The sequence below is a fragment of the Somniosus microcephalus genome, chromosome 14, assembly GCF_052327205.1.
Source record: "Somniosus microcephalus isolate GS21.2 chromosome 14, FLI_Smic_1.0, whole genome shotgun sequence".
Classification (NCBI taxonomy): domain Eukaryota; kingdom Metazoa; phylum Chordata; class Chondrichthyes; order Squaliformes; family Somniosidae; genus Somniosus; species Somniosus microcephalus.
The window spans coordinates 90436799-90448971 of NC_141000.1; the positions used below are offsets into that span (position 1 = coordinate 90436799).

A 12173-nucleotide genomic window follows, 5' to 3' on the forward strand; every position below is an offset into this window, starting at 1 on the left:
CTGTATGTGGATGATATTGCTAACTGACTCATTTTGCAAACACACTAATAAGTAAAATTCTCTTCCATCTAGGAACAATATGAGCTGTACTGTGAGATGGGCTCCACATTTCAGTTGTGTAAAATCTGTGCTGAGAATGATAAGGATGTGAAGATTGAACCATGTGGTCACTTAATGTGCACTTCTTGTCTGACAGCGTGGCAGGTACGTGGGTGAGCACAGCGTGCTTCTGGCTGCAGAGTCCACAGAGAGGTTTACTACGCACTTCATTAAATTTTTTAACACTCAGGAGGGCTAACACGGAGCATTAATTTCTGAGTACCATATTTGGAAGATAAAGCAGGGATAGATAGGAGAGTCCTAAGTGTCATTTTTTTTTTAAAAACCTCTTCAATAAACACTGAAGAATTTGTTGTTAAGGGCCCCTATTTTTGGACATGGTGAAGAAATGCTGCCACAGTTAAGGAATTCCAATTTAAAAAAAAAAAAAAAAGTTTTTGAGGTTGTAACTAGCAGAATAGATAAGGGGAACCAGTTAATGATGTGTATTTGGATTTTCAGAAGGCATTCACTAAGGTGCTACACAAGAGGTTATTAAACAAAATTAGGGCTCATGGGATTGGGGGTAATATACTAGCATGGATTGAGGATTGGTTATCGGACAGAAAACAGACAGCAGGAATAAAAGGGTTATTTTTGGGTTGGCAGGCTGTTACTAGTGGGGTACTGCAAGGAGCAGTGCTTGGGCCTCAGCTATTCACAATCTACATCAATGATTTGGATGAGGGGACGAAATGTAATATATTTAAGTTTGCTGATGATCCAAAGCTGGGTGGGAATGTAAGTTGTGAGGAGGATGCAAGGAGGATTCAAGGGGATGTAGACAGGTTAAGTGAGTGGGCAAGAACATGGCAAATGGAATATAATGTGGAGAAATGTGAAGTTATCTACTTTGGTAGGAAAAATAGAAAAGCAGAGTATTTTTTAAATGGTGAGAGATTGGGAAATGTTGGTGTTCAGAGGGACCTGGGTGTCCTTGTACACGAATCACTGAAAGTTAACATGCAGGTACAGCAAGCAGTTAAAAAAGCAAATGGTATGTTGGCCTTTATCACAAGAGGATTTGAGTATAAGAGTAAAGACATCTTACTGCAATTATATAGGGCCCTGGTGAGACCACACCTGGAGTATTGTGTACAGTTTTGGTCTCCTTCCCTAAGGAAGGATATACTTGCCCTAGAGGGAGTGCAATGAAGGTTCACCAGACTGGTTCCTGGGATGGGGGGATTGCCCTATGAGGAGAGATTGAGTAGACTAGGCCTATATTCTGTAGAGTTTAGAAGAATGAGAGGTGATCTCGTTGAAATGTACAAAGTTCTTACAGGGCTTGACATGGTAGATGCAGGGAGGATGCTTCCCCTGGCTGGGGTGTCTAGAACCAGGGGCCACAGTCTCCGAATACGGGGTCGGCCATTTAGGACTGAGATGAGGAGAAATTTCTTCACTCGGTGGTGAATCTTTGGCATTCTCTACCCCAGAGGGCTTTGGAGGCTCTGTCGTTAAGTATATTCAAGACAGAGATCGATAGATTTTTGAATATTAAGGGAATCAAGGGATATGGGGATAGTTCAGGAAAGTGGAGATGAAGTAGATCATCAGCCATGATCTTATTGAATGGCGGAGCAGGCTCGAAGGGCCAAATGGCCTACTCCTGCTCCTATTTCTTATGTTCTTATGTTAATCGGGTAATGTAAAAATACAGCAGTATAAAGAAAATCTGTGATGGATTTAAAATCAAATGTTACATGCACAGAAAATTGAAAGCACAAGCTATAATAACCTACAGGAAGTTTTATTCCCCTAAAATGTTATGTTTTCACTTAAGGGCAATGTAATCCCTCAAAGTAATAGATTCATATCCAAACTCTAGATTAAAAAAAAAAATCTACCCTCTTTGAAGTTTTTAAAATATAAATGTACAGCGCTTGAACTTTTTAAATTTGCTTAGTTTTTGGGAGCAATTTTTTGTGTAAAATCCCATATTAGACATTTACCAACATTTTCTTGATTCGGTTTTGCTGTGGAAACTTGTTACTAGGTAGATGAGCACGGAGTGATGTTGATTTATTGCCAACAGTTATTGGGAAACCCGGCAGTAAAAGGGAGGCGAGAGCTGCCGGCTCAAGAAGTGCCTTTTACAGCACTCCTTGTGGACTAGGGGCAGCAGGAGTGTGTGTCCCTGGCCCCTCAAGGAAGTCTTCGGGCTTCCTCTCTGCTGATTGTGGCCTCTCTTTCCCCTTCCCCCCCCCCCCCCCCCCCCCCCCGATCACAGACCTCTAACCCCCTCCCCAAGCCTCATCTCTAGCTTCCTCCCTCCCACGATGGCCGACTCTTGTGTGTCTCCCCCCCCCCCCCCCCCCAAAAGCCCAGAACGCTCGCTCCCTCTCCCGCAATGGCCGACTCTTTTTTCCCTCACCCCCACAAGCTCTAATCTCTCCCTCCGTCCCACGTTGGCTGACTCTTTCCCCGCAGCCCCGATATCTCGCTCCCTGCCCGATTGCCGGTGACTACCACAAGGGTCCCCGGTTGCGACCCCTTGTCGCTGGTTTTACTGCCTGGCGGTCGGCTACCAGGAGATAAACGGAAGAAAAAAATTATAATGTGGTCCTGCCGTTAAATTCGACAGGACCGCCACACCCCAGACCTTGACTGGTTTTCCCCGCCCTTGCGTGCCTCCACACACCCTCCCTGTAAATATCAGGGCCTGTGTTTTTGTTAACTCATGCTTCTTAATAATGCTATTTTTAGTCGATGAATTAAATTTCTTGTTCCTAGCCAATGCTAAATGATTTGGAATGGAGTCCTTCCCGGTCAGAAAAAAAGTTGGTTGCACTGTTGTTGCAAATGATTATATGCAGTATAATTTTATCACTGCAAAGATCAAATTTCTTGAATGAATGCTGATGACACCATTTCGTGCTTCAGATATACACACGTGATCAAATGTCAATATCATTTGCCTTTGCATTTAAATTGTGGAAGAATTGTAGTTTTGTGCCATGGACATCGTTGTTGTTGCCTGTGCATTTCTTGTCAATATAGTTTCTATTTTTGCTACAGTGTGTTTTATTCAGTCTAATATCCAGATTTAATGAAAAATGTTGAGCAAAACTTCCATGTGGTACTGTGTTTTTTCTTGTGATTAATAAGCACTATCATACAACTTCACAGTGGGGGGAAAAAAGGAAGTTAAACAGATAGATGTATTGTGCTTCACTGGGAGTTGCATTAGTCTATGATGTAAATTAAGTTTTAATTATATGCTGAGGAGCTTTTTTCACTCTACTATAAACTTAAAAACTTAAAAACACAGACCTATCATTGCTTTTATATAATATCTGATTTCTTTCCTATATAGGAATCTGATGGACAGGGATGCCCATTTTGCCGTTGTGAGATCAAAGGTACCGAACCAATTATTGTTGATCCTTTTGATCCAAGAGATGATGGAGCCAAATTCTGCCTAGACAGTTTTAATATGCCAATATTAGACCTGGATGATGATGATGATCGCGATGACTCCCTAGTTATGAACAAGCTAGCTTCATTTAGAAAGGTAGGTTAAAAACAATACAAGTCTGAATCAAATCTTCTGAATATGGTTTGTGTGTGATACATTAACACATTGGGCATGTGATTTAAAATGTGCTGATGTTAACTTATAACTTCAGTAATGGATGTATATTTAGCATATTAAAAAGTGGTCATAAGAGGCTGTCAACAGGCAGCAATGACAGAGCAGCACCAAAAACTGCCTTCGAACACACTGCTGTAATTTCAATTTTAGCGCCTTTAATTGACTGACAAAATGTAGCTGTGTTTTTAATAATGTGTTCTTTGAATTTGCTGTTTTTATAGTCTACATTATTTATATGTGGTCTGAGGGGCTCCATGGTACACAATTAAGTGGCCCATATACATTTCCTGAGAAATCTTTTGTCTAATGTGGGACATTTGACAATACACTACTGTACCTGTACCAGTACAGATTGATACATGATAACCATATACAGGTAATACCACAGCAATCATATGGTTGGAACAGAATTCCAACCTGTTCTCAGCCAACATGATAGTTCCTCATTCCCTTCTTTCTACAATCTCTATGTAGGCATTTTACTTGCCCTACCCATGTCTCTTCTTTCTTGGTTGAACCTCATCTTCACTGTCCCCCAGGCCTGTCTCATGTGTTTCAGTCACAGAATCACAGAAACCCCACAGTGCAGATAGAGGCCATTTCGGCCCATCGAGCCTGCACCGACACATATCCCACCCGATCCCTGTAACCCCACGTATTTAATCCCCCTAACACTAAGGGTCAATTTTATCATAGCCAATCAACCTAACTCGCACATCTTTGGACTGTGGGAGGAAACCGGAGCACCCGGAGGAAACCCACGCAAACACGGGGAGAATGTGCAAACTCCACACAGACAGTCGCCCGAGGCCGGATTCGAACCCGGGTCCCTGGCGCTGTGAGGCAACAGTGCTAACCACTATGCCACCGTGCTGCCCTCCTGCTCTCCTCCCTTCTAATTTAGCTCAGTTTACTGGCTCTGCTCTCGCCCTCCTACTAAGACATACCCAGTGTACTTCAGCTCTGCTCCATCTGTCTCTGGCATTAGTTTACTCTCCCTGGCCTATTATCTGGACCGCTTTTTTTTTGCTCCATACTTTTATACTGTACTTCTCTCCCTGGCCCTGTGCTGTCTCCCATGAACGTATACTCTGCTATCCACACTCACTATTCCTGCTGGCTCTTAGTTGAGACACTTTTATCTCAATGTTCAAGTGGTGATTTGTCCCTCCTCGCCACTCACCTCTTTACCTGTGGAAAATATATATAACCTGAATCTTTTGTCTGCCAAAGACAGCACAGTTTAGGTTAGGAACTTGTAAGAAGGTACAGTATTTGCATGTTCTCCCATTGAATGGTACAATATATTGGAGCTCCAGTACACACTATCCTCTTTTTGACATTTTCTTTTTCTTCATTGTGTTCTATTGCTACCACAGTCTAGGGAAGTCCATTAAACTTTCAAAATTTATGTTTGCTACCACTTATAATGAAATCTTTTCACTCTGGATCTTCATAACAAACTAATTCCTCGAGTTCCAGCTGGAGAACTATTGCTAGAGAGCCTTAATAAGATGGACCTCAGTAAAAAGAACAATACCATTCTCTCAAGGTTGTTGCAATTTTGAAGTCTTGTTTAATTAGATTTGTACAGATTCACAATAGTCGATTGCCGTTAAAAGAAAATTAGAGATTAATTGACCCGTCGAGCTAACTAATAAGTGTATTAATCAGCACCATTATCATGTGAGTTTCTCGGATCATGATCTACATATAATTGATTTAACTGCAATACATAAATTGATATGTAATTTGGGCAAATATTGTCAGAGGTGGCTATCTGCATAAGTTGATGTTTGTTCAGTATGATGTCAGTTTTATTCAAGGTCTGAGCATGTCATCATGCAGTAATTTGTATGTTTCATATTTTATGCATCATTTAAAAAAAAAAAAAAGATAATCTGTACAGATCTACAGTTGTGTTTTTCGCTGCAGTTGAACATATACACTACATTGCAGGAGCTTTTGGGAATGCCATGCAGTGAAAATGTTGCACACCATTTATTAACCATTTGAGCACTGAATTTCCTGTGAATTTTAAAATTCACGTTTACTATCCCAAAAATACACAGCAAACCTCTTGTGAAAATTTCTTGTATTAAGTACCAAGTAGAGAGTATGTTATACAGTAATGATTCCAAGCTAATTGTGTTAAAACGGATCAACGTCTCTGCTTGATACTGGTTTTGTTTTGAGAAGATACATAGCACTGTGCATTTCCAAACTGCTGTGCAAAGGAGACATTTCTGCTGAATGAAATATTTTGATTGACTCTTACATTTTTGCAAATCAAATATCTTAACCCAGTTATAGTGATAATAAATGCAGCCCAATATTTTTTGCCTCAAACAAATTTGTAGCTAAGGAGGTTTTACGATTGCTTTGTCTCACTCGTACCATTATAGCTATGGTACTACTGACTTAGACTGACCTTTACAAGTTGGTTATGAGGTAGTGGATCTAATAAACTGAACAGAATGTTATTTATAGTAATGAATCTTGGCTTAAATGCTGAGAAAGGCATAATATTGAAGTGTTGAATTCAATTAAATTACTGAGTCTCAATGATGCAGAAACCCCTTCATGACGATTGGATGATCATTTTCTATTCATTTCAATCTTTTGGAAATAATCTCATGGTTTCATATCACACTATGAGTAACCTCATCACACTTCCTTCCCTTTGTCAGTGTGCTATGTGCTTGCTTTGGATTTAGTGCTTCTAACACTAGCTGCAATGCTAGTTGTAGGCGATGGTGGTGCAACGAAGGTTCACTAGATTGATTCCTGGGATGAGAGGGCTGTCCTCTGATGAGAGATTGTGTAGAATGGGCCTATACTCTCAAGTTTAGAAAAATGAGAGGTGATCTCATTGAAACATACAAGATTCTGAAAGGGGATTGACAGGGTCGATGCTGAGAGGTTGTTTCCCCTGGCTGGAGTGTCTAGAACTAGGGGCATAGTCTCAGGATAAGGGGTAGACTGAGATGAGGAGGAATTTCTTCACTCAGAGGGTTGTGAATCTTTGGAATTCTCTGGCCCAGAGGGCTGTGGATGCTGAGATAGATAGATTTTTGGACTCTTGGGGGAATCAAGGGATATGGAGATCGGGCGGGAAAGTGGAGTTGAGGTCGATGATCAGCCATGATTTTATTGAATGACGGAGCAGGCTCAAGGGGCCATATGGCCTACTCCTGCTCTTATTACTTATGTTCTTATGTACCTACAGTAAACTCACTGAAAAAACAGTAATTGTAGTAAATTTGGATTCCACCTGACAGCACGGGGGGCACGGTGGCATAGTGGTTAGCACTGTTGCCTCACAGCGCCAGCGCCAGGGACCCGGGTTCAAATCTGGCCTCTGGCGACTGTCTGTGTGGAGTTTGCACATTCTCCCCGTGTTTCCGTGGGTTTCCTCCGGGTGCTCCGGTTTCCTCCCACAGTCCAAAGATGTGCAGGTTAGGTTGATTTGGCTATGATAAATTGACCCTTAGTGTTAGGGGATTAAATACGTGGGGTTACGGGGATAGGGTGGGATATGTGTCGGTGCAGGCTCGATGGGCCGAAATGGCCTCTATCTGCACTGTAGATTCTGTGAGCACAGTGCTGTATAGCAGATTGTTGTAACCTATTAACGTAATAAGCAGTGCTACAGAGCAATATAGTTAGCCTTACTCATACCATTATGGGAATTGTATAGACTTATTCTTATCTTAACAAGTTGTGTATGAGGTAGTGGGTCAAATTACATAGGATTACATAGGATATACAGCTCAGAAACAGGCCATTCGGCCCAACCAGTCCATGCGGCGTTTATGCTCCACTCGAGCCTCCTCCTGTCTTTCCTGATCTAACTCTATCAGCATAACCCTCTATTCCCTTCTCCCTGATATGCTTATCTAACCTCCCCTTAAATGCATCTATACTATTTGCTTCAACCAATCCCTGTGGTAGCGAGTTCCACATTCTCACCACCCTCTGGGTAAAGAAGTTTCTTCTGAATTCCCTATTTGATTTCTTGGTGACTATCTTACATTGATGGCCTCTAGTTTTGCTCTTCCCCACAAGTGGAAACACTCTCTCTCTGTCTACTCTATCAAAACCTTTCAAATATTAAAGACCTCTATTAGGTCACCCCTCAGCTTTCTCTTTTCAAGAGAAAAGAGACCCAGCCTGTTCATCCTTTCCTGGTCGATATACCCTTGCATTTCTGGTATTAGGTACAACTTTAAGGCAGTGATTTCGGGTGAGAAAAAAAGATAATTTGAAGGCTTAAGAGTACCATTGACGGATGATTCGGCTTAATAAAAAATGGCTTGTAACAAAATCTTGCAGCTCTTCAAATATTTTACCCAATGGCAGCTTCTATATTTGACATCAATAGACCTGATGAATGTTTAAAAACTTATGAACATTTTCAACAGTTACCTTGTCGATGTTGAGCCTTCAATGAGATTTGCCAAACAGTAGTTTTTTGACTCGCTGCTATCCAAAAAAAGCTAGGGAGTAAAAGTCTTCACCATTGTTACGTGCAGCTTTCTACCATCCCCATAAATAGTGAACACCTTGTAGCTCTTGCAACCTGGACTCTTCACCATCATCCCATAAGTCAAAACCTCAGCACGGAGATTTGTCCATTAAATTTGTTAGGCCAGTATAAAGAAATCCACAGAAGATAAAACGCCACTGTAAAAATAATTGAAAACAAAATTAAAATGTCAAAACTGCAATATTTGATAGCAGTAGGTGTGAGGCCAAATACTTGCTGTTCCTGAATGAAGATGCCTCTTTCACTGCAGTAAGTGAACATTTGAACTCCTGTTTCCATCAAGTGTCCTCTTTTATATAATTAATTTCCGACTCTTATTTAAAATATTTAGTTTCATTCAACTTCTTCTTGGCTAAACAAAGAAAACCTTCTTGTGGAAGCAGAGGGCATGACTGAGGTACTGAATGAGTACTTTGCATCTGGCTTCACAAAAGAGGCTGAAGTTAACATTAGAGTAGAGGGGGTTAAGTAGAGATATTGGATAGGATAAAAATAGATAAAAAGGACATGCTAAGTAGGTTGGCATCACTCCAGGTCAGCAAGTCACCTGGTCTAGATGGGATGCATCCTAGGTTGCTGAGGGAAGCTAGGGTGGCGATAGCAGAAGCTCTGACCACAATCTTTCTATCCTCTTTGAATATTGGAGTGGCACCAGAGTATTGGAGGATTGCAAATGTTACACCCCTTTTCAAAAACCTGGAGTGGGATAAACCTGGTAACTACAGGCCAATCAGTCTAATGTCCGTGGTGGGAAAACTACTAGAAACAATTGTCAAGGACAAAATTAATTTTCACTTGGAGAAACATGGGTTAATAAGGCACAGCCAGCACGGATTTGTTCAAGGCAAATCGTGTCTGACTAACCTGATTGAGTTCTTTGATGAAGTAACCGAGAAAGTTGATGAAAGTAGTGCAGTAGAGGTTATATGTATGGACTTTCAAAAGTCATTTGATAAAGTACCTCACAACATACTTAATTGGAATCTAGAAGCACATGGTATTAAATGGACGGTGGTAACTTGGGTATGAAATTGGCTAAGGTATAGGAGGCAGAGAGTAGTGGTGAATGGATGTTTTTCTGACTAGAGAGAAGTATGCAGTGGGGTCCCCCAGGGGTCCGTATTGGGACCATTGCTTTTCTTGTTATATAGAAATGATATGGACTTGGGTATAGGGAGTACAATCTTGAAGTTTGCAAATGATGCAAAACTTGGCAACATAGTAAATAGTGAGCTTGATAGTAGCAGACTTCAGGAGGACAGACAGAAATGGGCTGACACATGTCAGATGCAATTTAATGCAGTTAAGTAAAAAGAAAGAAAGACATGCATTTATATAGTGTCTTTCACGGCCACCGGATGTCCCAAAGCACTTTACAGCCAATGCAGTATTTTTTGAAGTGTAGTCACTGTGGTAATGTAGGAAACATTGGTAATGTGTCAGCCGTGGCTCAGTGGGTAGCACACTCACCTCTGAGTCAGAAGGTTGTGGGTTCAAGTCCAAGTCCCACTCCACTCTAGGCTGACACTCCAGTACAATGCTGAGGGAGCGCTGCACTGTCCGTGGTGCGGTCTTTCGGATGAGACGTTAAATCGAGGCCCCATCTGCTCTCTCAGGTGGACGTTAAAGAACCCCTGGCATTATTTTGAAGAGCAGGGGAGTTATTCCTGGTGTCCTGGCCAATATTTATCCCTCAATCAACATAACAAAAACAGATCTGGTCATTATCACATTGCTGTTTGTGGAAACTTGCTGTGCACAAATCGGCTGCTGCGTTTTTCACATTACAACAGTGACTACACTCCAAAAGTACTTCATTGGCTGTAAAGCGCTTCGAGATGGCCGGTGGTTGTGAAAGGCGCTGTATAAATGCAAGTCTATATATGTAGGTAAAGTGTGAGATAATGCACTTTGGGAGAAACAACATGGAGGGACAGTATAATCTAAATGGTACTATTTTGAGGGGGGTCGCAAGAACAGAGGGACCTGAGGGTGCATATTCACAAATCTTTGAAGGTGGCAGGGCAAGTTGGGAAGGTGGTTAAGAAAGTGTATGGGATGCTTGGCTTTGTAAACAGGGGCATTGAATACAAAAAACAAGGAAGTCATGCTAAACCTTTGCAAATCTCTGGTTAGGCCTCAGCTGGGGTATTGTGTACAATTCTGGGCAGTACACTTAGGAAGGGTGTCAAGGCTCTGGAGAGGGTACAGAGGGGGTTTACCAGGATGATACCAGGGATGAGGGAGTTCAGTTATGTGGAGAGATTGGAGAAGCTGGGATTGTTCTCCTTACAGCAGAGAAGATTAAGGGGTGACCGAATAGAGGTATTCAAAATTATGAGGGGTTTTGCTAGAGCAAGTAGGGAGAAGCTATTTCGTCTGGCAAGTCAGTCAGTAACCAGAGGTCATAGATTTAAAATAATTGACAAAAGAATTAGAGGGGAAATGAGAAATTTCTTCACACAGAGAGTTGTTATGATCTGGAACGCACTACCTGAAAGGGTGGTGGAAGCAGATTCCACAGGAACTTTTAAAAGTCTATTGGGCATGGACTTGAAGAGGACTAATTTGCAGGTTTATGGGGGAAAAGCTGAGGTGAGGGATGAAGTTGGACGGCTCTTTTGGGGAGCTGGCACATGTGTGACGGGCCGAATGGTCTCCTTCTGTACTGTAGGATTCTAATTTTAATTTAGACGTGCTTTCCGCACATGTAGTGCTGCTAAATACATGGTAGTATCTACCTGTTGGCTATTAAGACAACTTTTGTTGTCCTATCACTATGCTTTATGAAGTCCTCAGTTATGGAGTATTTATTGTCTCATAACCCTATTTGGTCTTTGCAGTGTACAGAGAGGCAAACATCACCAGTGTCATCACCAAACTCATCGCCTATTGCACAGCGCCGAAAAGCAGCTCCAGACCCCCTCCAAATTCAACACCTCAACCTCCCCCCAGTGCCACCTCGATTAGATCTCATTCAGAAAGGAGTGGTTCGGTCACCTTGTGCCAGTCCCACTGGTTCACCAAAGGTAACTTATCAAAACAACTGTTATTAAATGGTTGATATATAAAGACCAATTATACTATACAGAACCCATGCATTGGCTTGTAAGGAGTTCTTGGTGAATATTATGAGTTTAAAATAAATTTTGAGAGCTAGAGAATTTGTGCTATTGGCATGCAAATCACTTGTACAAAATGTTTAGTTTTGTGGTTTTATTCCCAGGTTTAAGGAATAAATTGTGCCATTCTTGTCTATTTGTGCTCTCTGTTCCGTCAAGCAGATTTAATAAAATAGTCTACTTTGTCTTGGAAGTAATACTAGTTTTAAAATGTACTTGTTTATGTTTTTAAATGCATTGAATTATACCACAGGCATCACTTGATGGCTTATTTTGGGTTGGGGGGGAAAAAGTGGGGGGGGGGTGGAAGGGGGAAGAGAAAAAAAGGTTCCGGAAACTGCCATAAATTTTACAGCTACAAACTGGTTAAGCTTTTTAAAAAAAAAACTTGTTCTTGGAATGTTGGCAAAGCTGGCTATGCCACATTTATTACCCATATCTAGTTCCCTGAGAAGGTGCTCCCACAATGGTGGTGTATAGGGAATTCAAGGATATTGACCTAGCAACGATGGAGGAACAACAATATACATTCAAGTCAGGATGGTGCGTGACTTGAAGGATTAACTTGGAGGTGATGGTGTTCCCATGACATTGCTGCTCTTGTCTTTCTCGGTGGTATGGTCGCAGGGGAGGGAGGTGCTGTCGAGATAACCCCGATGAGTTGCTGCAGTGCATCCTGTACGTCGTACATACTGCACTTACAAATTAAGCAAACTGCTCCGATTTGGATGATGTTGAGCTTCTTGAGGGTTGTTGCAGTTGTCGCCATCCTGGTAAGTGGTGAATATTCCATCGCACTCCTGAC

General features: G+C 41.6%; 1 protein-coding gene across 2 annotated transcripts in view; it reads left to right on the forward strand.

Annotated features, from left to right (window-relative positions):
- Window positions 1-12173, forward strand: part of cblb (Cbl proto-oncogene B, E3 ubiquitin protein ligase) — a 184406-nt gene that overhangs the window by 137632 nt on the left and 34601 nt on the right. For both annotated transcript variants that reach the window (XM_086006910.1, XM_086006911.1), the window contains exons 7-9: window positions 73-204; window positions 3419-3616; window positions 11090-11275. In XM_086006910.1, the coding sequence (XP_085863036.1) occupies window positions 73-204; window positions 3419-3616; window positions 11090-11275 (516 nt within the window). The remainder of the gene's footprint in view (window positions 1-72; window positions 205-3418; window positions 3617-11089; window positions 11276-12173) is intronic.